At 47.4% G+C, this 25487-nt stretch overlaps 2 protein-coding genes across 3 annotated transcripts; one reads left to right on the forward strand and one right to left on the reverse strand.

Moving 5' to 3' along the window:
- Positions 1–386: 386 nt before the first annotated feature.
- Positions 387–5035, forward strand: BBLN (bublin coiled coil protein). The gene is made up of 2 exons (XM_082295307.1): positions 387–488; positions 3461–5035. Exons 1-2 carry the CDS (start codon positions 410–412, stop codon positions 3652–3654), a joined length of 273 nt encoding a protein of 90 aa, XP_082151433.1. The 5' UTR covers positions 387–409; the 3' UTR covers positions 3655–5035.
- On the reverse strand, positions 5032–25236 carry CIZ1 (CDKN1A interacting zinc finger protein 1). 2 transcript variants are annotated; one of them, XM_082295306.1, is made up of 17 exons: positions 25169–25236; positions 24718–24845; positions 22704–22819; positions 20096–20262; positions 18977–19112; positions 18006–18066; positions 15092–15171; positions 14662–14741; positions 13549–13731; positions 13092–13222; positions 12596–12680; positions 10707–10820; positions 10198–10377; positions 9544–9613; positions 8334–8455; positions 5486–5685; positions 5213–5390 (listed from the first exon to the last, which is right to left on the reverse strand). In XM_082295306.1, the coding sequence occupies exons 2-17, from the start codon at positions 24816–24818 to the stop codon at positions 5348–5350; spliced, it is 1869 nt and encodes a 622-aa protein (XP_082151432.1). In that variant the 5' UTR covers positions 24819–24845; positions 25169–25236; the 3' UTR covers positions 5213–5347. The 2 variants fall into 2 exon arrangements, with proteins under 2 accessions (XP_082151431.1, XP_082151432.1); XM_082295305.1 differs by having other exon boundaries at positions 5032–5685.
- Positions 25237–25487: the final 251 nt, after the last annotated feature.

Genomic DNA, 25487 nt, shown 5'->3' on the forward strand with positions numbered 1-25487 from the left:
TTGGGAGTTCAGCAGCAAAGCCCTCGCTGGGACGGGTTGGCCCGCACGGGCAGGATGCAGATTTATCCATACGGAGCATCACTTGTGTTGGGAAAGAAGCACTGATGGCGGCCCCTAAGCGGGGGAGTCTGGGAGGGCCTGAGGACACCTGGGGAGGGCAAGGACATAGGCAGTCACGCCGGGCAGGCGTTCGGAGGAACGGGGAACGTGGCACGGCCCCCTGCCCACCGCTGCTCGCCGCGCCCGCCCGCGCGCCTCCCGTTCCGCGCCCTCCGCGCTAACCACAGAGTTCACTGCAGCGCCGGCCGGCGTGACGCGCGCGGCGCCTTGCCGTCCCATTGGCTGGAGGCCCCGCGCGTGCACGGGCTCGCCGTGCGGGCGGCGCCGAGACGCGGGCGGGCGCGGCGGGATGTCGGGGCCCAACGGGGACCCGCACGTGCTGGGCGGCGGCAGCGGCGACGACGGCGGGGACAGCTTCGAGGAGGAAGGTGCGTGGGGGAGAGCGGGGGGAAGGGATCCCGCGGGGCAGGATGGGCTGGCCTGGTCCCCCGGGCTGCGGATGGCAGAGCGCAGGTGTGTCCCTACGTGTCCAAATGCTGTGCCGGGAGCGCTGCTCAGCGCCGGCGAGGCACCCGCTGCTCGGCAGTGGGGCTGAGGGGCTGCAGCATTTGATTCCCACCCTGCCATGGGGCACCCAGCTCCTATGTGTTGCCCTGGGGTGGATTTTTTTCTTGCGAAAAAATTATTTTGTGCCTTTGCTGGTGTACGGGGTGGGGATGTCAGAGAGGAAGGAGGATGTTCAGGTTTCGAAACCACAGGGCAGATCACGCGGGCAGATCTGGGAGTAGTCATGCAGGGAAAAAGGGAATTTAATGCAGGTAGCTTGGCAAATTCCACTTCAGGGCATTTCTGCAATGCCTGGGTGTGAAGTTTCTGATACTGCCCTGTCCAGTTTGAACCAGCCCATGGAGAAAGCGAGACAACAGCAGATCAGTAGTGCGCAGGTGTAGAGGACGTAGAGGTCACTCTTAGAACTGGAACTTTTTCAGAGTGAGCACTTTGCTACTCTTCTGTTGAAAATGGTGGAGTTGGGTTCTGCTGTTGGGTTCATCAGTTTCCCAGATGTGACCCACACAGGTGATTTTAGGAGTTGTGTCTGGGATCTACCTGCAGTGACAGGACAGTCATTTCTGCCCTGAAACACCCCAAGACCATTCACTGTTTTGCATCATCACAGTGATTCGCATTTCACATTTTTTGAAGAGCTAAGAGACACACTGGATATGATGGAGGAAGTCACTACATTTGATCTAGATCCTAACTAAGTGGGTTGTTCAGCTTCTTAACTGGGCTTTGTGTGCAGTAGCTGATCATAAAGGGCTGCAGCTGTTCCCTGGTCTAGTGGAGCTGAGGCTGTGGATCTCTTCCTTCATCTCAAGTAGGAAACCTGATTTTTGTCAACTGTTCTTGTAAGAATGTAGAGGAGCTAATGCAATTGCCATACTCCTGCTCAATGTTTCTAATAGGGATGTGGTTACGTTTCCACAAAAATCCACAAATAACAGAAAACAAATAAAAGGTTTTTACAGCTTTTTTTTTAAATGGTTAAATTTTTTTTCATTTCCCAAAGCTGCACAAATTATGTAACCTTCATTTGAGCTTTAGGCATTGAGAAAATTAGGCTTCTGCTGTGATTACAGACTTCTTGCCAAGCTGATGAATGTCCCTTGCCAGAAGTAGTTACCATGTCTGCTTGGGATTTGCTCACCATTTCACTGGAATAGGGTGTATCAAATTTAAGAGCTGTAACTCACATACCTTGAAAAATGCTGATCGTTTGAAAAATACTGACAACTGCCACCTTTTTGGAAAGGATGTGTTTGTAGGATTGATTTTTAAATGCAGGAACACCATCAGTGCTCTTGCTCATAATGCCACTTCTGTGTAATACCTGCAAGGCCAAACTTTTATTAATGAGCTCAAATGCAACATTACACAATTCTCCAAAGAATTAAAGGCTGCAACACTCTGAACGGCCCCAAAGTGGTTATAAGAAAAGGAGGACAATTATTTTTTTATAATGAAACTTCTTAGGTATTAATAATGCAAATGACTGCAATGTTTAAATATTCACAGTTCTTTTAAAGCTGCTGGAAATGGCAGTGCCTGGCCCTGGTATGCTGGGGCACCAGGACACCCTGGCAGATAGGGGCAGAGCTGGGCTGGGGGATTTCAGCACAGCCTGACCCCCATAGGGTACCCAGAGCACATCCTCATCCTCTCTCCGTGTCCTTCAGCTCAGCCCGGTGTTCCAGGCACTGTGTGTGTCACACTGGGCTCAGAGCAGCTGGATGGAGAAGAGCCCCAGCCTGTGAGGTGTGGGCTTGTCCCACCCACACAGGCATCCTTCCCTGTCCTGCAGCCCATGATCCTCACAAACATCAGCCCACAGGTCACAGCTCCACCTCTGCCTTTCTGCACTCACCCAGCTGTGTGGCTTCAGAAAGGAACATGGGACTGCCTCCATCTGGGGTCCCCTGCAGCCTCCCAGGGTTCCTGAACAGCCTCAGCAGTTTCTCTTGTCTGTTTTTTTCAGTTTGGGTTTTATTATTCGAGATTGTGTGAGTATTGCTTGGAGCAATCCAAAGGCAAGTGTTTCATGCAGTAGCACAGCACTCTTCAGCTGAGTAACAGTGCTAACACACACCACTGTGAAATGCCATTGTACTGAGCCAAACTGCTGCACTTGCAACAACGCTGTGAATAAGAAACTGTACCTAGCGAACCAACTGCCAGGATCATCTGGTGAGGTTTAATCTGAAGTACCCAAACCCTTAATAGAGCATGAAAATCCTGTGGTTGAACTCAGTGCCCAACACTTACCTTCTTATGGAAATAATGATGCCACTACCAGCACCTTTGAGCTCATCCCCTCCTCCTGCCACAGCCATGATGGTTGCACTGTTACGGCAGCCTGACTCCAGCCAGGCCCTAGTGAAGCACATCCCACCTTGGAAGCCCCATCCAGGTAATTCACAGAAAATACACACTGCAGCATGCTGAGAAAATGCCTGTACTGTCACCAAAGATGATTCCAAAGGCAGCTAAAAAGGCTGCCTTGTCTTTGGGATTTATCTGGTACTGTTGCAGTCAGCACTCGGCCTATGGCTGGCTGTTTGTGTGTGAGATCCGAGGCTGTCAGATGTGCCCACAGTGGGTTTGGACTGCCCAGGTACCTTGCCTTAGATCTTATTACCAGTGCTTCAGCTTCCCATTGGCCTCATTTGATCAGGGAACACAGCACATGCAGTGTTCAGTTGCATTTTACTTGACCCACCCAGGGGCAAATAAGGCACAGCCAAAATGCTGTGGGCATGTTTTGCCAGAGCTCTCGCTGCCTACTCTGACTGCAGTGACAATATACTTACATTGTTCAGTCTCTCATTTCCCTTGCTTTTAGAATATGCAGCAATAAACTCCATGCTGGACCAGATCAACTCCTGCTTGGATCACCTGGAGGAGAAGAATGATCACCTACACATCTGCTTGAAGGAACTGCTGGAGTCCAACCGCCAGACCCGGCTGGAGTTCCAGCAGCAGAGCAAGCAGCTGAACACGGGAGCTGATGTGCAGGGATCCCAGCCTCCTGCCTAGAGTCTGACCACACATTCTCAGCTGGTGTTGCTAAGGGGACAGTTATCGGTCACCAATTTAACGTAAAACTCGAATAGCAGAGGTGCCTCGTGTCTGTTACTTGTTCCTTTCTGTGTTTGTATCCTACCATTCACACCTCCATGTTCTGTTCTCCTTTAGCTGTGAGACAGGTGCAGAAGCACAAGGGTGGGTGTAGGAGAGCTGGTTCTTTCTGCTCCCCAGCATGAGCCTGGTACTCACACTTGGTTAAAGCTGGCTGTAGGAAATCTGAGGCCATGCAGGTAGTTTGCAGGCAGGCCCTCTTCATAAAGTGGAAAAATTATCTCTGCTCTCTTTTCCTTAAATCCACGCAAGGAGTATTATGGCTCTAGCTCCTTCTCTCAGAAAGCACAGGATAGACAGGGGCTGTCCTGACTCCAGGCTTGTCCCTAAGTATAACTCTGGTGACAGCCTTGGAGAGGAGGGAGGGCCTAGGCCAGCTGCTGCCTTGAAGCTACAGCTTCTCCCTTAGTCACATTAACTGCGACATACGAAATACTGGCACATGGTTCCAGATCACTGGACACTTCCACTCCATTCCAAGCAGATAAGACAAGCTACCAGGGTGATATTTCTGACCACTGTAACTGGGAGCTGCCCCACTCCTTCAGCTGCCATTAAGGCCTGAGGTGTGGAGAGAGGCAGAGCAGCCTGGTTAGCCCCCACCAACAGCATCCGCAATAGAGAGCAGAGCCCTCCATGTACATTCTGACAAGGCACGAGAGGTCTGGTCTGTAACTTGTGATCTTGTCAGTATGTCCTAGAGCCAGCACTTTTGAAGCAAGTCTTACTGTTATACTTATGTAGAGTTAAAGGAGTTTTTTGGAAAGCTAAAGAGGTTATTGAAAAGAAATCTGTTTTATTAAAATCAGTTTGAAACAAAATTTGTTCCTGAGAGTCTCCACTATGAGAACAGATTTGATTTAAGCCTTGTAGTATTAACAAAGGACCAAGGTGCATGTTCTTGCCTAGCTTAGGACTTGTCCAAGACTGCTTGTCCAACAGTGTGTGTCTTTGAGAGGAAAGTGTTCTGAGAAGCAGAATTTGGCAGAGTCTCCCAAGAGAAAAACATTTTCTCTGCCTGGAAAGGAAATGAGGAACTACAAAGAATTCTTAAGTCTGCATCCATCACTCCGTGAAGTCTGTTCCCTGTGGAAATCCCATTACCATCTTCTTTCAGGTTCAACAATCCAAGCCTCAGTCTTGCCACATAATTGCTGTATCCCAACTGTACAAGTAATAACCAACACTATCCTGTATTAGACACGCTAAAGCCAGGCTTATTTATTCTTAAAATAAAAACAGCAGGAAAGTTGAAGGTTTTGCTCTATTAAAAGACTCAGAAAATAAACATTTCCAGCAAGTATCATATGTAAAGGGCTCTCCTTTAAGGCCACTCTATCTGGGTTTGCGCCTGGAAGAGCGTCTGGACCCAGCAGAGGTGAGACCGGCTGTCTCACCTTTGGCGAGGGAGGAAGGCTCTGCTCCTGCCTCCTGGCCTGCGTCTGCTGCCTCGTTCTGTCCTAAGCCTCCTCCACTCCCTGGATCCTGGTGGTCATCTGTGCCTGCCCTCTGCCTGGCTGTGTTGCCTTCTTCCTCACGTCCCAATGACTCCCCTGCGGTGTGGCTCTCCTCAGAGAACTGGCAGTCAGCACTAGTGGCAGTGGACTTGCTCTCTTCCTGTAGACTTTCTTCTTCTACAACCATGATACCACACATATCGTCAGTCACACTGGCCAGGCTCTTGCCCTCTGGCCCAGAGGTGGCCAGCTCACCCTTACCCTCCAGAGACCTTGAAGTTTGTTCTTGCAGGGCTGACAGCTCTGTGCCCTCCTTATCTATCCCACGATCATCATTCATCTTCTTGCTGGTATGTGCTGTTGTAGCAAGAGACTGTTTTGGATCATCCAGCAATTGGGAGCTGGAGCCCTGGGAATGCAAAGGAGCCTCGGGGTAGGCAGTTGTGGCACGATGCCTCGATGCCTTGTATCTCTACAAATACAAACAAACCAACATGAGAGAAGCCCAACTCAGCTCCTGTCACTGCAGCAAAGCAGCAGCTGGTCCAGGAACACCTGTACAAAAACAGTGGTGAGTGGCTGGGGTACAAGTGATCTCAGCAGCTCCTGGCCTGGCTGCTGAGGCTCTCAACAGAGAAGGGTCAGCTCCTGTGAGGAAAAGTGATATTAAAAACTGAAGTCCCTCTCGCATTACTTAATGCTGAGCGAGTGCATGGCAGACCTGTGGTTCCTGAGACAGAAATTGTGATCTGGCAACTGTTAATCTCAGTCAGACTCAGGACTCTGTAGATACAACAGTGCAAGTGACAGCTTCACTTCAGCTACTGCCAGGACATGTACCCTGGGCTTGTGAGGCTCTGCACAGCCCTTAGTTACTGGTGTGATTTAATGTTTATCAGTCAAAGCAAGGCTTAAAGTTGAAAGCTTAGTATTTCTTCACTCTGTTGATATAATTTGCACGGTCAGTTGAACTGTTGACAGGAAGCCTACGATATCAATTATATCTCATTACAAGTCACTGAGGTTTTCCACGGAATAAAGGTAAGCATATCATCAATAAAATGACTCATTTGCACTCACTATCACGATGAACCAGTAGAGGTCTGTAAAGAGATTACATTTGCTACTAGGCATGTTCTAGACTGGATTTCAGGCAAACTCGCTATAGCTAGCTAACACATAGCAGGAACTCAGTCTTCAATGCCCAGACAGAGCATGACCTAAAGGAACAAACTGAAGTTCATTCTTTCCCACAGCAGTTCCCTCCATCATCAACTCCCTTTCAGCTGCTTGCTGAAGGGCTCCTTGAACTGGCACTAGCATTACACCTGACAATTTAAGGGAAATTTCAAGCGCAATGGCTTTCACCAGTCTGCAGTGTGGAATTACAGCACATCTGACAGGCAGCTTTACATTGTATCAGTTTATCGCTGCAGGCTTGTTCTTCTGTCCTCAAATCGTGGGACATGAACAATATCATAATCACATTGGAATTAGATCAGTCAAGTCATAATGTACCCAAACCAAAGCAGGTGCAGGCATGCAAACTGGTGTCCACAGTGATGCTGTGAACTGTCTCAACAGCACACAATTCTCTGCTGTGAAACCCTCTGCTGAGCTACTCTGCTGAGAATACCCCAGCAACTGACAGTTGCTCAGACTGTGACAACCCCAAGGCACCCAGGCAGCCAAGAATGATAGTCATCTGCCTGCAGATATATGTCTGGACTCTTCTCATGAACTCCCCAGGTCACTGGCATGCATTTGAAGAGCATCTGATTTCACCTCTAAGTGGGCCAAAAGAGTGACATAAGTGACTGCTGCTGCAGTTTCACTCTATGCTGGTCTAAAACAAGCCAGGAAGACAGCAAGGCCAATTCCTTCATTCCTGAAATGACTAGCTGCAGGAGTGGGAGAGGATGAGCAACCGTGAAGGAACAACTGTGGTCTCCTGCCATTCCAAATCCACTGCTCTGAGTGCTGGCAGAATTCTAAAGCACCCCACCCCTTCCTGGAGGCAGTGATGGCTGACTAGGAATAGTTTCTTCTGTCTGAAGACTAGAAGAAAAACGTGAAGTTTGGGGGGTTTAGGGCTGTGTGTTTGTGTATGTGTGTTTGGGGGTTTCTTTAAACACTATTTAAAAAGGTGGTAGAGAAGCACAGGCGTTTTTGGGAGTAGACTGTGGGTGCAGGCAGAGGACAAAGTCGATGTGGGAGCCTCCCTCCTCTCCAAGGACAGGGAATAGTGCTCTCCCATACAGGAGGGCCCAGGCAGTGGTCACGGGATAGGGCAGAGACAGTGCAAGCCCTGCATACCCTCCACAAGCACTGATCCAGGCCCCTCACCCCCTGGCAAGTCAACAAGGACAGAACAATAGAGGCAGATTCCAGGCCAGCCCAGTAGGAAAAGCTTTAGATACGAAAGCAGCAAGGGGCAATATGGCTTCTTTAGGTGGAACCAGAAAAGCAAAGGAGCAGCATCAGTTGGCAGAGCTTTGTGCTAAGGAGCTTCTAGGAAAGGGTAGCAGACAGACAGACAGACTTCCTCTTGCAGGCTGACCCTGGGGACAAATGAACTCTCACCAGCTTGTAGATTCTATCACATAAAGAGTCTGTAACGTTAAATTTCAGATTTCTAAGGTATCTGATTTTACCAGGCCTCTTTCTGGGTGAACACACCCACGGTTTTGGCTAAAGGAGCTGTTCCTGCAGTATCACACCCGGAGATGCGTATGCACCAGCTTTCTTTACAAGGAACAGCCTCTCGCTCTTGCTCTTTCCCATCTTGACCGACCTGTAATCTAACAGAGAAGAGGCCTAGACTAAATGACAGACTCCACAGGTTCAGCAAACAGAGCAGACACTCTGAGGAAGATTCCCAGCCAGAAACGGGTAAAAAGAAGACAGCAGCAGTAGCTGTGAAGCAGGACTAGACTGGTTTTAGATCTACAGGGGCCAAGGGAGACAAAGACAGAGCACACCAGGAGAAAGCTATGGCACAATGGACACCAAGGATGATGGAAATGAGCTGGAGACAAGACAGCTAACGTGGTGAATTCACTGGAGAGACACGCACGAGGGTAACAAATGCCAGGCCATGCAATCGCCAAAGGGTCTAACCTGAAAGTTCTCAAAATGCATCAGGGACTTGCAGTGTGCGAGCCGGGCAGCGGAGTCGCTATGGTAGAATTTGTGACACAGCCTGCAGAGGTAACCTGCGACGGGGACCAGAAAATCCAGGCCTGCGAAACGGGAGGGGAAGGGAAATCACAGATCACATTGAATGGAACTCAAATAATGAAAGCATGTTAAAAGAGAAAGGGGGTGGGGGTAAAAAGGGAGAGGTTGAAAGCTTTGCTTCTGTTAATCAGGGATTTGCAAGATGACTTGCTGAATATCTCGTCTTACCATGGAATGGCTGTGGTTGATATTCAGAGAGAAATCTGGCTGCCAGAGCAAAGAAACTACACAGAGCGTTAAGGGGGGGGGAAAGGGAGAAAAGAATACAATGGAAAACTACAGAGAACATGTGATCTAATGTAATGGGATCAAACCAAGCAGAAGACAGCAGGCGCGCAAGAGGAACACGCAGAGAACATTCACAGCATGAATCATTATTCCATCTGCCACACGATAGTGGAAGGTTACAGCGATATGGAAGATTGATGTAAACAGAGCTCTCCTTGGGCACAAAACAGCCTCTGCAGAGCTGCCCTCCTCAAACACAAGTGGCCGTTAGGGGTTTGAAGTCAGTCTCTTACAGGGTGGGGACCAGACAGAGCCATCTGGAGGCACCACTGCCCACCAGGCCAGCAGCATGGCTGAGGAACTGCTCGGTACAGCGTGGGGGTTCTGAAGCGGAGGAAACATGCACAGTTTGGGTCTAGCAGAGTTTGATACTGTCAGTGCTGCTCAGTATCTCTCTGCAAGCTGCATTTCTGTTGGAAAGCATTCCAATCAAAATGCTTTCTGACTCCATCTTTCCAGAGCATCCCTCATTTGCTACCTACTTTCTTCAGCACTCCTGCCCTGCTTGTTCCATGTGCTACCTTAGAAATGTATCTGGTTCTCATCCTTCTTCAAAGCAAAAGGCAGTTGACAAACATCAATCACATCCTTATGTTTTATCACACAGTAATAAAGAAACATCCTGCTCTCAGGAGAGGTTCTTCTCCAGGCAGCAGTGACCTGCCCCCGTCCAATGCAGATGCTGGAGCACCATGGCCCAAGAAGTCATTATAACAGTAGGTAGAGACCGTCCTCTACTACAGATACAGCATGTGGCCAGAGAAGGCTCTGTGGCCCTTTGTGCTTAACTCTGCTTGCTTACCATAAGCTGTGTCTGGACAATACTTCTCACTTCCTTCGCAATCCTCCAAAGACACTTCCTTCAGCCCAGTCTGGAAACCAAAAGAACATTAGTGCCTACTGTACCTATGCCAATTCCCAGGCTCTTGCACTTTTCTGGTAAGCTTGGGAGCAAAACAGAGGATTCACATACCAGAGACAGAGTTGCACAGCCTCTGGTCAGGGGCAGATGCAAACCCCAATGTCAGCAGACGACTTCATTACAAGGGTTAAAATCACCCCTTGCACTCCACACCTGAAGTAGCTTAGCCATGTACCTCCTTCTTGGTAACTGCTCTCTACTGGGAATATATTTATCAAGATAAACCTCTACACATTTGCTATCAGACCCAGCTACTGCTGTCAATACTGCTTTGTGCTCCTCAACACGGCTAATGTCTGAAGACAGCAGAAGCTGTACAGCACAGCAGAAACACTTTCATGTATCCCACACAGTGCCTGACTCCCTTCTGCATCACACTGTGCTCTGGAAGAACCCTAGAGTCCTCACCCTGCTGCTGTGCAAGGTTGAGCAGATTCTTAAAAGCCTGAGCTCAACTAGCCAAGACCAATTAAGTCATAGGATCCCACAGTAGATTCTCAGATAGGTCATTCCTTCCTCTTTTGCATAGCATACCTGCTTGGCAGCAGAATCCTCATTCTCTGTCAGCACTACATCAGGGTCTTCCTCCTCACCAGGTCCTCCCTCCTCCTCCTCCTCTTCCTCATCATCATCTTCAAAACAGCCAACAGCATCCACAGTGATCAACTCCTCTGAATCTTCTGGGCTCCCCAACTCCTTCTCTCCTAGCCTAACCTGTAAGGTACAGAAAAGAAAGATTGGGTCAACTTTGCACACACCATTTAACCAAGGAAGAGTCCAGGCTGAGGACACATTGTATGTGATGAGCAGAAAGGACTGCAAGAGAGGCATAAAGCTCTCTCGCTTCTAGACACATCCAACACCTTCTCCCTTTTTCACTCAACTTCTTTAAGTGCTAACAGCAAAACATGAAAATTAAAACACGGTGGAAGAACTGCACATCTTCCTCTCAGCTCTGCAGTAGTCAGGGAAGCAGAAAGTTATCCTGCTCTACAGTGTAGCTGCCTCCATACCTGCACAGCTCTCCACCCAGGCAGTATTACCTCTTTGGCTTTCTGTTTGTGCTCAGGGGATTTCATATGCTCCACGAACTTGCGAGGGGTCTTGAAGTGGCGGCTGCAGACAGTGCAGAAAGGACGAAGTGAGCGTTTGGCCAGCTAAGGAAAGAGGGACAATTCCGTAAGTCACAAGAGGCACTGCTTCGGAGGAATGCAGATGAATCTTGAAACAAAGTCAGCCCCACATCCTGGGAGACCACAAAGAAAACAGTCTTTTCAGCAGAAAGGACTCCCTAACTCTTATCCACCAAAAAGATGAAAAACATGCAGAGTAAAAATAAGTGTGTCTTAAAATAGATGTTCTGGCACTTCTTCCCTAAAAGTCAATAAATATGCTGGCCTGCCTAAAGTTTAGCTTGAAGAGGCTGCCCACCAATTCCTCCATTCAATTGATTAGGTCAGTATGATAAGCCATATTTCTGAAGAAAAGTCAAGAATTACACACTAGAGGTGCCTCAGGCCATACTGACACATCATGAGAACTGGAAGCTCCAACAATGCCAGAAGCAGGAGGCAGCACTGCAGTGCCCTTAGGGAGGGTGTTACTGGCAGAACTTTATGTGCATCTGTGTTGGTTTTGCTCGGCCTAGTTTTTGGTTGTGGGGGGGCCACAGAGGTGGCTTCTGTGAGAAGCTGCTAGAAACTTCCACCATGTCTGGCAGAGCCAATCCCTGATGGCTCTGAAGATGGACATGCTGCTGGCCAAGGCTGGGCCAATTAGAGATGATGGTAATGCCTCTGTGCTAATATATTTAAGAAGAAAATCAAAAAGTGAGGGACACAGTTTTTTTCTAGCTAGAGAAGAGGAGGAGGTGAGAACATGTGAGTGAAACAACATGGAGACACCAAGGTCAGTGAAGAAGGAGGAGGAGGAGGTGCTCCAGGCACCAGAGCCGAGATTCCTCTGCAGACTGTGGTGAGACCATGGTGAAGCAGCTGTGCCCCTGCAGCCGATGGGGATCCCTGGGGGATGCAGAGATCCACCCACAGCCCCTGGGGATCCACGGGGGATGCAGAGATCCACCCGCAGCCCCTGGGGATCCACGGGGGATGCAGAGATCCACCTGCAGCCCTGGGGATCCACGGGGGATGCAGAGATCCACCCGCAGCCCATGGGGGAGGTGCCCACACCAGAGTGGATGGATGTCTGGAGGCTGTGATCCAGTGGGAGACCTGGTGGAGAGAGGGTGCCCTGCTTCCAGGCTGGAGCAGCCTGGCTTTGGAGGACTGCACCCTGTGGAAGAGCGACCCACGGTGCAGCAGTTTCAGGAGTGTTTGTCTGTGGGAGGGACTCACGTTGCAGCAGTTTTGAGAAAACTGCTGCTTGTGAGAGTGGACCCATGCTGGAGAAGTTCATGGAGAACTGTCTCCCATGGGAGGGACCCCATGGTCTCACAGGGGAATGACTCCTCTCCCAGAGCAGTGGAATAAAATCTTGGGTGGTGAACTGACCAAACCCCCATGCCTTGTCTGCCTGTGCTGTTGGTAGGAAGGAGGAAGGGGCTGGGGGAAAAAGATATTTTAAGGGCTTATTTAATTCTCATTATCCTCCTCTGACTCTGTTAGTAATAAATTTATTTTGTACCTCTAAGTTGAGCCTGTTTTGCCTTTGGAGTGTTTTCTCCTGGTCCTTACCGCAACTCATGAACCTTTTGTTAATTTTTTTTTTCTCTCCTCTGCCCAGTTGTAGCAGGGGAGGGTGAGCGAGCGGCTTTCGTGGGTGCCTGGCATTTGGCCAGCGTCAAAACACAACAGCATCCCTCCACTTCAGTCACTTTTCCTTTTCTGCTTGGGGAGCAGGATATGCTACACACTTCCACTTAATCCCCACACAAAAGGCCAGTGCAAAATGAAGTCCATGCTACAGCTGTTACCTTATGTTCCTGGGTCCTGCGATGTCTGATGAGGTCCCCTGTGAAATGCACCTGGCACGTGTTACACCACCGCTGCTGGGTCTCTCTGAAGTGACAACAGATAGAGCTGTAAGTCACAGCTTTTTACATTCTCCATGGAATACTGCAGTTAGCAATCTGTCCCTGGCATTCTTTTCTTCACAATTCCTATCTTTACAGGCTTGGATTTATCTTCTCTCCTTCTCACCCATTTATAGGATGCTTTAGCTCATGCTGACAGAAATGCATCTGATGAAAACAGGTCTCTGACTTAATCTACTGTATTAAAAACTACACAGGTCAAAGTCAACTCTGGTATCCTTCAGCAAGATAGAAAGTTACCTGAGGAAGATTAAGGCCCTTGAAGCCAGAGGGGGTTTGTACCTTACTTAAAACTCAGAGGCACCCTTGTGCAGTGAAGAATTTTAGAACCCATGTAGGGCCACAACTGAATTTTCTAGTGCAGACCAACACTTACCCATCTTTTTCTGCTAGCACCTTCTGCTGTTTCACCATGGGCAGTAGTGAAACAAAACAAACATTGCTCATGTGCTGAATCTCCCCAAGTCGCTGCTGGTGCTGAATTCCAGCCATGTGGGATTGGAAATTCTGAAAGAGAGGTTAGGAGAAAAATCCTTTTAAATGTATTCAAAACATAGAAAATAACAGGTATGAGCTATACTTTCCTTTCTTTTGACTGCTGCTTAACAATGAAATATAAAAGCTTGAGAGCATGGCTGCCTGTGGATCCACCCACATTCTCTCTCTAGCAGGTTGCTTGCCAGCTCTCAGGAGAGGTTTATTTCATCTGCATGCTTGTCATAATTTCTTATGTTCCTTGTTCCTAAAGCATGACGCCCTGCTAACAAGTCCCCTTGGCAGCCAGCCATCTAATTCCCATCTCTTGACCACCTGTCAGACCTGTGCATTTTTACCTGCTGACTGCAGCAATTGGTTTTGCAGATGTAACAGTAGAATTTAAGGACCGATTCCGGGTTGGGATCAGCTGTGCCCACGTCGCAGGCCCAGTGCCCTGGTTTCAGAGCTGTTGTACTGATAGCTCTGCTCTCACTGCTCTGCTGAATAGTCACTTTCAGTGAACCTCCAGAGCTCAACATCTGCCAAAAGAAGGAGTCAACATTAAGTTCAATCTCTCAGTAGAAGACTCTAAAAATTACACCTGCTTTTTGTATGTCACCTAAGCTCTCTACCCTTTAGGAAAATGCACTTAAGCTTGAACCCACAGAAGGCTGATCAGAAGGGCTCTCATACACACTCCTCCAAAAGCTGCTAAATCAGCAATCCCTGTGTCGTAGCACTGGCACTATTATCACAGATGGTTGTTTCTGCAGCCTCTGCAGCCATTGTATGATCCAGTCTCTGGGGACTGGAGCCACAAACAATTGTTGCTAAGGGATGCAATCAACTTTCTCCACTGCAAAACTAAAGCCTACTCAGCACAACACCTGAATGAGTCAGGAACTCAGACATGGGCAGGATGATACATTTGATCACATCCAATTATGGAAGACTGTCAAGTCTGGTTCACACCTGAGGTTAAATCTTTGTCTGCTCACAGCTTTACACAGCCTAAGGTCCTGATTTAACATCCAGCATGGGGGCCATGTATTTCATGCAAAAGACTCTCAGGTTGCACCTTTTAACACCACCTGCATCTTTTTACACTTGCTCTTCAGCAATATGAAAGATGTATTTAGCTATGGCCCTCCATACATAGAGCTTTAAGTAACTCTTTCAATTCAGCTTTCCATCTTTCCAGCTGAATACAGAAATCTTAACGAACGCCCCATCCATAGGCAGCGGTGGGTAAGGAACAGGCCAGCAGAGGTACAAAAGCTGCAAGTCAGAGCAGACTGCGCACTAATTGCAGACGTATTATGCCTTATTGCCAGGGACAACAGCTTACAGCAGGAGACAGAGCTCCAGACATGGGTGCCAGCTGGTTCCCCGTGGCAACGGGCTTCTCCAGGATGGAGGGGGAGGTTGTATGTTCTGCACCACCCCTGCATAGAGCAGTGTCTGCTCACCTCAGGAGCCTTCGGTTCCTCAGAGAATTTCCTCTCTCTGGAGAGATCTTCAGCTGTGTACTCCTTTGCATTGTCTGTACCTAAGAAGAGAGAGTCCTTTTAGCAGCCTTAAATCAAAACAGCAATGACAGGAAAAACAAAGCAGCAGGTGAGTGAAGTCAGGGAGTTCTCCTAACAGCACTGTTGGCCGTAAGCCAGTTCACAAACCTTTCTCCTTTATCATTAATAAAGATGGAAACATCCAATAATTTGCTTTTGGCAGGCAACAGATACTAGAGGACAGAGTTTGGATTTGGTTCCTAGATTTTATCCTCCTTTCCCCATCCTGTACAACTGGAGGAAGAACACTTCTGTAGACCCACGGGACCTACAGGTGCAGTTCCAACAAGGAGTGCCTTGAAAGTTCAAATCACAGGCTTCAGCAACTCACCATCAGCTTGGACATGGGTGCACGAGACTCCTGCTTTCTTGCTGTCTGTGGCATCCTCTAACGCAGACTCCCCGGTCACACTTCAAGGATATCAAGAAAATAATCTTAACTGCCATGTTACAGACAAGAGTTTCAAAAGGCACACCAAGGGACAGGCTAGGGTCTAACCTACCACACTCTCCACTAAACCCCCAAATGAGTAAGCTACTGGAAGTGGTGTTTCAGGCAAGAATTTGGCAGAAATAAATAAAAATAATGTAGAGTGGGTGTTCTAGAATGGATTCAGAAACAGCAGCCAAATAATCTGGACAAGAAGGTTACAACTGATTTTTTGGTTAGCTGCCCTCTCCTGCAAGAAGCCTGAAGGGAATTAAGTTTATACAAGAAATATTCATAGTAAGAGCTCTGAGAGCTCTCTCCTGTCGTGACTGGTGACCTGTAGGGAAATTGCAACATCTGGACAGTGCTCCTGACTGCTCTACGCATGAGAGAAGAGACCTATCAGAACAGAAGGAGTTCTCCATGGTGCCTTTACAGGGATTTCAGCGCAGCTGCCTGTTCTATTCATACCAGTCGTGTTTCATTTCAGAGTCCCTACAGCTCTGCTTGTGGGAGAAGTGAAACTCTACAAGATGCAAATCAAAAGGGCCTTGCTTTGTTTTATTTGGTATTGGTGATCTGCTAAGGAGAAAAGTGCTCCTGAGGGTACTATTGAGAATAAATGTCTGACTTCCAGAGGGCACAAAGTGTTCTTTGCAGTCTCTTTCTCCATCCCCCATTTTTCTATCAGGACTAACTTTCCACCACGACTTGACTGACTGCTCTGAGGGCAGCTACAATTCCCACCTGCTGGTGTCCTTCTGCCAACAGGGAGCAGCACCTTCTGCACAAGCAGGACAGCTGATAGCACAGGTACAGCATCCCGTTATCCAAACACACACACACCGCATAATTTATCAGACTGATAAGTGATAATGTAACTGGGTTACATGGCTATAAATATGCAGCAGGGTTTGGGCACTGCAAACACAAATTAAACAAGAGTGACTGGCATTAACATTATTTGTCAGGTGCTGCCATCAGGCTCAATGCTAATGGTACCATACCATACACAGCTGGTGCCAGCACTCTGGGTGAGGGTTTTCAGCCTGAACTGCAAACCTAAGGAGCAATCTAAGGGAGCAAAAGCCACCACGAGCATGATTTAAAGAGGAAATGGTATTCTATGGATACTTGTCACGCCATGCTAGAAGTGGGTGTTCAAGGAGGATTTGAAGATGACGAGTGCTTTCTGCACTGGAATGAGGATGTTGTTCCAGGTGTACAGATGGTACATAGGAGCAAAGGCAGAAGTGGGAAAAACCTGAAATGAAGAAGGAGGCTGGTATTCCCGGCTAAATGGAAATGGAACAATGAAGCATGAGACACAAGTTTATGATATAGATGAGGGGAATGCCCTTGTCATATGTGAAGGGCAGTATGAGAACAGTAAACTATTTTTTTCACAGATCCATCATCTGTTCATTGAAAGATACAAGAAACACTTAAAAAAAAAACCTAAGGAATAATCTATTCTAGGTAAATAGCAACTATAATATATGCATCAAATCTGGCAGTTCCTAACTGCTGCTTAGGAAAGAATTTTCCTAATAGCTGGCTCGCTGCAGTGAGAGCTGTCATTCCTCAGACTTGATTCTTGTTTTCAGTGCATGTAACAGGACTTTGATTAATACCCTGCTAAATATTAATGTAATTAAAATTAAATTAGCTTTGGCAAACAGATTAACAAAGCATACACTCAAATGTATTCAACCTGGCTTTAATTGAATTTATTCACTTTCTTGTTAATCAGAGTCCGTAACTCACAATGGTTCCTGAGTACATAATATTTATCACTCTTTAATGTTTTACTTTGATGTTCAGATATTACCTTGATCATGTAATCCTGGAATATCCCCCCTAAAGCCATCCATTAATCTGTAATCTACAGATGGGAAACAGTGAAGTGAGGAAACTTGTCCAAAAGCAGGTGGTGAATGCCTAACAGGGAAGGTAAGAGGACCCAGGAGTCCTGACTCATCGTCGTTAACATATGCTGGAGAATTCTCAAGTCAGTGCCTACAGAAGTCTGTATTCACTCTTTCCTCTTCTCCCTCCACACAAGCCAAGGGTGACAGTTCTGGGAGAGGAGCAGCCCGGTGCAGATGGCACCGGGAGCTCTGCGAGTTGCCTTCCCACTAGATGGCAATGCAGCCCTGCCTGTCCCTGCCGCACCCTCGGAAGGCCGGGAGAGCCGGGATGGACCTGCCAAAGCCAGCCTGCCGCGCATCCCTGGGGGATAATAGGATTGCCTTTGTCTATTTTTACCCAACACATAGAAATACTGGCAAGGCAACCTTTGCAGAAGGGATATGCAACTCAACGCCCATGGATACAGGCTTGGATATTAGGGAGTACTGATTCCCTTTCCTTTATCATTTCTCAAAATAAATTACCCTCTCCTACACTTACTGTAACCTAACATATTCCAAGGCTTTCCCTTTCTGCTCATTTCACTTTTTTGACATTCAAGGAAGAAACTTAGAGAAATACACCAGAATGGAAAAGAACCTCTATGCTTCTTACAAGGATCCTGGCAGGAGAACACACAAGCAAACTCAGCTTTGTTGCACATTTAGATGAACTGCATCTCTCAGTTTTCATTCTCATAATTGGATCACTCCTAGCAGAGACCCACAACACCCAGTATCTCAGTAAGCACCACAAGATTTTCTGAATGGTTCACAAGCATCTGAAATACCTCTCACATGCTAGACATCAGGCCAGTAGAGTACACAGCCCTAATTATCAGAAAATAAAATCAGACAATAATTCTAAACTCAGTAACTATCTCAATATCCCATTCAATAAATACCTCTTCAGTCTTTTTGCTGCAGGCTCAGTGTTCAACACAGACTCTGTTGGAGTTCTTGGCTCTGCAGGAACACAGAAGATTTCTTTAGCAAAACAGACCATGCCACCTTGAACATGTTCCATAACTGAATGGCAAATGCCAATGAGGCTCTGTCAGAGCAAGTAATACTAAATACTTGCTTATTCTGAATTTATGAGCTGCTCTGACAAGGTTAGATAATGACATCAAATATTTGAATTTTATTGCAATGTCACTGTATGAAGTGCTGGTCAAAAAAAGAAATCTATGTTCACATCTACTAAATGGGTCTCAGTCCTGTGCCTAAGTGACAAGAGCCATGATCATGGGAACATTAATAATAAGCCAAGGTGCCACATCTACCTGACAGCAACCAGTTAATAAGGCAGTTTTCACCACTGCATATTCCCTGGTCACAGCCTCATCAAAGCCTGCAGTTTTAAATCGCACACTCTTCAGTCAGAAATGACATTCCCACATCTGTGTTGTAGCTGACATTAAGATACTCAGTGCCAGCAGTTTCTGTTCTGACAACTGGGGCACCAGGACTTCCAACTCATCTTTTCCTTAGCACGCTGATTATAACTGGTTCTTGATGTGTTTGGCTGCATGAGATGTTGACTTCAGCATGGGTAAGGCAACATGGAAGCTTTAATTTCACACCAGTTTTCTTTTTTTCCCCCCATCTTAAACAGAGCTCAGTGTAAAAGTGATTTCTGAGAGGCTTCTATGCAAGAGAAATGGAGCAGGCTCATAAAAAAATCACAAATATTCATGTAAAAGTGGTACATGAAGCACATAGCAGAGGGTTATCACAGGCAGTTTAAGTATTTACAATTAGAGAGAAATGTAGCTGATTAAGACTAAAATCATCTCGAGTTTTTGCTGCAGGACTAGTCAAGAGAAATTTATCGTATTTGCAAGCCGTTGTTTCACTACAGGCTGCCCCTTACCTGTGGATGGTGAGGAATTGTTCTGCTCTGACCCTGCTTGCATTCCCTCTGGAATTTCCATTTTCTCATCACCTTGTGTCTGAGATGAAGAACCAGGATCTAGTTCCCGCTTCCTGTCAGGGACCCTCTGGAAGTCCTGCAATGGGCAGAGAAGAGTTGCATCCAGCTCTTGGTCCTTAACACACGCTGCCTAAGGCACCAGAGTTGTACTGTGGGACAGGAACAGGAATTCCAGCACGTAATAATGGAAAGGAATAGATGGTTTACAACAGACTACCCCACCCAAGGCAAGTTTACATGGTCAAAGAGAGTGAGGCATTTCAGTTCCACAGGCAGCCCAGGACATCTCCTAGTGCTTTAAGCAGCAGCTGTAGGAAATCCAGCTGCTTGCAGAGGGTAAGGGTCCTGTTAGAGGAACTTTGGCAAGAGGTGCATGGGTAGGGAAAAGGATAGTCCAAAATAATCCCCCTTCTTTTGACTCTGGAGGACAGTCCAAGAGTGTGAGTTTACCTTATCCACCACATCTTTTTGAGAGAATGGGATGAAATATGTGAAAGCTAATCTAAGAGGAGGAACAACCCAAGCACCATTTCCAGGATACAAAAGAGGTCTTCTTGATGGGAAGTCAAAAAGGCTTTTACAAAACAAGAATTGTAGATTTTACAAAATCCACAAGGACAATCCACAATGAGCCTGATCTTAAAAAGTGTTAGAACAGCCCAAAGAGGCAGTATCCATAGTAGGATCAAGTCTTTTGGGACCAACAAACTGCTTTGGAACAGCAAAGCACTTAGCCAGGATTTCTTCTGTTGTAATTACTTTTAAGCTGATACTTCTAAAGGCTCCTTTTACATCTTAGGTTTAAACAGTTCTATCATGGGGAATTCTCTCTCTTGGGCAAGTAGTGACAAGAAACCTTTGCATTATAAATGTAAATATGGACCACAAAAGCCTTTTGGATGGAATGATTTCTGCATTTCTGTGTCAGCAGCATGGCACAAAACATTATTTTCTTTGTAAGGCTCTCTCCCTTCTTTGTACTCCACCCACAATACAGTCAACAGCTTCAAGTGTAGAAGGAGCACAAAGCTCCCCAGCAGTCGGAAACCACAATCCCACCTTGCGAAAGGTCCGGTTCTGCCGCTGGAAGGGGAGACTGGGGAAGCCCAGCCGAGTTGGCTTTAAGGAGACCCCAACAGGTGGTGGTCCCAGGAGGGAATGTCTTGTAGCCTGAGGGAAGAACTGCTGCAGTGCTGGTGCTGTCATGTTAAATCCACGCAGGTTTCCTATAAATGCAAACACAGCGTTTCACCACCCTGTGCTGTGCAAAGGAGAGAGAAAATCTTCCACCTGAACAAGCAGCAGGTAGAGGGGAAGGGCTCCTCTACACATGACCCTGTCCTTCACTGGGCACTGTATGGGTGCTCTGTGCTCTACCTTCTTCAGCACACAGAATGATTTGATGTGGTAGCAACCATTACTATGGCTCAAGCTATTTAATTATAATTGTCACTCCAGGCTAGAGATCATTAGAGCAATTATTTGATCTGAGCACACTAGCACTCATGTTTGCAACAAACAAGGTCTCGTTTTACAAAAACTCTTTGTAAAAAAGGAAAATTCATCCCACATTTGTGCAGCTGATTGCTTACACCATAGCACGGAGCTCTTTAACACAAGCCAGTAACAGCATTTCATTTAAAACAACATCGAACTTTTAAAATAATCCCACAGTCCTCTCTGCCACCTGGTTGTCATGCAAGCTCAGCGTGTCAACCTCAACTCTGATACTTGAGACTCTGCCATTTCCAATTATAATGCTCTGCTTTCTGAACAGTTCTTTTCAGCATCCACAGACTATTAACCAAAATTTCTTATGAAGACAGTCCTTGTCATCCCCATTTCAGGGGTGAGGGAATGGAGGGGCCCAGATGCCTCAGCTATACCCTCAGAGGCCATCCATCATTCAGGGAACCTGGACTTAAACTGCCATTTTTTCTCTCTCACTTGAATTAGTGCGTACTCCAGCCTTTTAGCAGCTGTCAAAACAGGGCAGTGAAGTTTGAAGACAGGCACCCAACATCTGAAAAACCAAGTTACAGTGTTACAAGCCTGCAACACAATAGGAAGTACTCCCTTTGTCTTCAAAAGCAATCTATTATTATTTCCCATAAATAATCCATTACTGTAAAAGGGCATAGCTGTATTTAAAAAAAGAAAATCTAACACAAGAAATCATCTTCTGGTCTCGGTTTGGTACGTTTAGAGAACCACACATCCATTTCAATTTGAAGTATTTATCTTTTCCTATTCCCACTGCAGAAGCCACGCACAGCCAATGAATTATTTATGCTGATGCTCCCCAGGGACAGAAATGCATCAGGTGTTCTTACATGTAACCCAAACCTGAATGGCCAAAAAATTCACATCACTAAAATGGGCCACACTGGACACTAGCAACCATATTCCATGTTACCTGTGGCTACCTGAGGTAGGTTATTGAGAGGAGTCACAACTCCATGGAGAGGTGAAGAGGAGCAACACTAAGACAAAGTGTGTGTAAAGTGTTCATTAACATATCTCATCCTGCTCTATCTAATTAGCCCCAGGTCCTTGGTACACTATTTAAATACAACTTCTCAATAAAACATTCAGAGAAAAAGGTCAGCTGACAGCAAACGTATCTAGAAGGAGCATGGCTGATTGAAGGCTGGAGTCACACTTTTTCCTGTTAACAATGTATGTACGCTAATCTTCAGAGCATGGCTTGTCCTTTCTCACTGTTACTTTCCCTACAACCTGAGAGAGATCTGTGGAGAGCCACTGGAGTCACTAGAGAGCCCTCTTGTTAAATGGGCAAGAGAGAACAAAAGGAGAGTTAACGACATGCAGAATAAATCTTTTGTCTTCACATCTGGGCATGATTCACAGGCAAGGTAGAAATTGCAGGCATTAATCTAGACTAGGCACTTGAAAACTATCCCAGGTACTGATTTTCTGTGTTGAAAAGAACTGTCAGGTTAAGACACAAGCAAAAAATAACAACGTAGCTTTATTCCTATTATCTTTACATTACTAATGCTATTATTAAGGCAGCTTCATAAATCTGTTTTGAAATCAAAAAGAAAAGGAAAATCCACTTGTGGAAACACAATAATGGAAAGACAGAGATATTACCCACCACAGAAATTACAGTCATTTCAGGGAATCAAAATTTCACAATACAATTGACACCAAAACCATCTTCTACCTCAATATGCTTTATTTGTTCGTACTGCACTAAGTTTGGACAAAGACGAGTATCTACTGCAAACAAGGTTAGTGTGTATGTAACAGATAATTAAATAAGTGGCCTTAACCTTGCAACCAAAAAAGACAAACAAATCATCAAAATCTCAGTATTTTATCTAAATATATTGATGAAAAAATACTTGCTCCATCAAGCCTAAACGGGAAGGCATGTATTTAGTATCTAACCTGATACCTCCTAGTGCTATTCCCAGTTGTGAACAGTTGGGCACATGTGATTTTCAACAACTGAAGAACCTCTGTTCTCAGGACTATGCACTAATTTAAAGAGGGGAAAAAAAAAAAAAAGAAGACAACAAATGGAACTGCCAAGTACAAGAACTGCACTGGTTCAGCAGGAAATAACCATGGTATGGTTTCAGTCCAAGAGGATGATTAAATAACTCCAGTAAGTAAGCGTTTCCCATAACGACAGTACCTTGCATCTGCTGCATGAGTAAGGCCCGCTGAAGCATAGGATTGGCATTGAGCAGCGACGGCTGATTTGTTGCCCGTAAGCTCAGCATCTGTTGCTGCTGCGGTGGCGGCAAACCCCTGGAAAAGAAGGCATCTATCATGAGAATCCAATAAAAACTGTACCCTTCCATTCCAGGCACCTAGCAAGCATAAAACAGAGGAGCAAACAGCTGAAATGCTCATATGCATGCATGAAAAGACACCATGCACTGGCACTGTATCCTCTTTCCTCCACTCTCCTAGAATTTCCAAAGCTGTCAGATTGTCTATCAAAGAATTTGAGGTCAGAGACAACTCCTTAGCACCAAGCCCACATAGAGCCTCCCAAGCAGCATAAAAAAAGCCCAGGAGCTGACTGCGGTTCTACAGAATTATGCAGCACCCGTCAGGAGAAATGAGTGATCTAGATCAGCAGCTACATTTAACACGACAACGAAAAAGAAGTTCTAAAAAACAGGGAGTTTTCACAGTGGCTTAGAGCTCATTTTCCCAAAATCAACACCTCCCACACGGAGCCAGACAGGTCAGAACTGTCAATGGTGCCCCCTAACTGCAAGAACCAGATGGAAAAATAAACCACGGCCTTCATATTTAAAACACGAGGAGGAAGAAGCAGCAGAGAACTCTCCAGTTCTAAGGAGGGTGGAGCAGACGTGAAAGAAAAGTCTGAAGAAACTGGCAGGCACTTCTTCAGGCGATTGCAAGGTCAGGCCCACCTCTATGTACGCTGCTGACACAGCTAAATCTGTCAGGGCTGAAAAGAGGTACCAACATGGATTGAAATATCCACTCTGACAAAAAAAACCCCAACCCTTTTAACAGAATTCACAGCAGCTCATCTTCACATTTGCTGCTCTAGATTGTTCCAGTCTCTGAGGCGAGATATTTATACCACAAAAATCATACTTTTAAAGGTGTAAGATGCAGCCGTGCTACCTAGCAGTCAGCCCCTTACTGGCATTTTAAGTGCAGCTTCTTTTATAGTATAAAATATATAAAAATGGTAAAAAGATTTGCAGGTTCATATTTCTAGTAAAACAGAAAAATTCCCACGTTTACCTCAGAGACAAATGCCTTATAAGGATAAAGTAATACAATAATTCCTTAAATAACAAATTAACTTTCTTCTTAAATTCACATACCATTGCTTCGAATTTGCAAAGAATAAGACTTTAAAGGTAACAGTAACTGCAAATAAACGCATAATTTTGGAGAATTTGTGTTGGTTCTACAAATCTCAGCTCATCGGGGACAGCTGCTCCTATCTAAGTTGTTTTACATCTTGCATTTTTTAGGAAAACCGTGGCTATTTTCTGGCAAATGTCCTTCTCCTTTCACAAACAAAACATTATTTTCTCCATCCCCTCCCTGCCCCACCGTGCTCAGCCACAGCCTAAGCGCTGGTGCCACTGCAGAAATAAGTTTAATCATCACACCCAGACCAGCAGACGCAGCCAGAGAAAGAAAATAAATAAACAGTTTAAGTTCAACAATAAAACAATAAAGTGCTCTTGTCTACTGAGGGTGGCTCCGCTGAGTGCTGTGTTTCTGCAGGAGAAGGCGTTTTCCCTGAGCCCCGGCTGCCCTGCCCGCCCTGAGGGGCGACGCTCGGCTCGGAGCATCCACCCACCCACCGCTCCTACACTGGCTGCCCGGGTCACCCATGGGCTCTAGGGGACTCCAGCCCCGGAGGGCGGACAGGGATCCCCGGAGCGCTGAGGGGACACGGCAAGTCCCCACAGGGGCCGCCGCCCTCCCTCCCACACCTCCGGCCCCCTCGGTGCCTCCAGGCTCTGCCCCGATCGAGGCCCGCGCCCCCCAACTCCCGCCCGCCTCCCTTTGTCGCCTTCCCCGCCAGGGGCCGGCAGCCCCGCACCAGCCCCGCCGCGGCGAGGAGGGACGGAGCGCAGGGAGGTGGAGGAGAGCGGTCCCCCGGGACAGGCCTCGAATCCCCGGCCTCGCGTAGCGGCGCTTACCGGCCTCCCTGCTGCGCCGGAGGGTGGTGGTGCTGCTGCTGCTGTTGGAGGAGGTGCTGGAGCTGCAGCAGCTGCTGCTGGAACTGCTGCTGGTTGAACATGTCTGGGGAGCCCCGAGCGAGGCGAGCCTGAGACAAAATACGGGAGGGCGAGGGAGGCACCGGCTGCGGGTCTGGCGCGTATCAGCCCAGCAGCCATTGAGCAGAGGAACCACCGCCGCTGCCGCCCATTCATTCACTGAGCCGATCCCCCTCTGCCGCCTCCTCCTTCCCCCCGGGGTCATCGCAAGCAGCAGCCTGTGGAAGAGGTTTCCAAACCCCACCTCCCAAAACCCGCTCCCACCCTCCCCTGCCCGCGGCGCCCGCAGCCCGTCCCGCTCCCCGCGGCGGGGCCGCGCCAGGACCCGCAGCCACTTCCCGTTCCTTCGCGTCCTCGCCCTGCCGGCACTCACGGCGCAGCCCGCGGCGATCACCGCTTCCCGCCCGCTGCCTCCATCTTCCCGCCGGGGACAACAAACACCTGCCCGGCCCCGCTCCACGGCCCAGCCCAGGCGGGAGGCAGCTCCTTGGGCAGGGCTGCAGGACACGGCCGCCCCCGCGGGTCTGGGGATCACCCCCGCAGCTTCCTCTCAGGTCGCCCCTGCCCCTAGCACCTCCATCCCTCATTCCCTGCGCAGAGGCGGCATTGAGGTCCCTTGTCCCTCGAGAGGGCTGGGAGGGAATGGACACCATCTGCCCAGGGCTGGGCAGGGAATGGAATAAACTACTGCA

Source organism: Coloeus monedula (genome assembly GCF_965178545.1).
Source record: "Coloeus monedula genome assembly, chromosome: 21".
Lineage (NCBI taxonomy): Eukaryota > Metazoa > Chordata > Aves > Passeriformes > Corvidae > Coloeus > Coloeus monedula.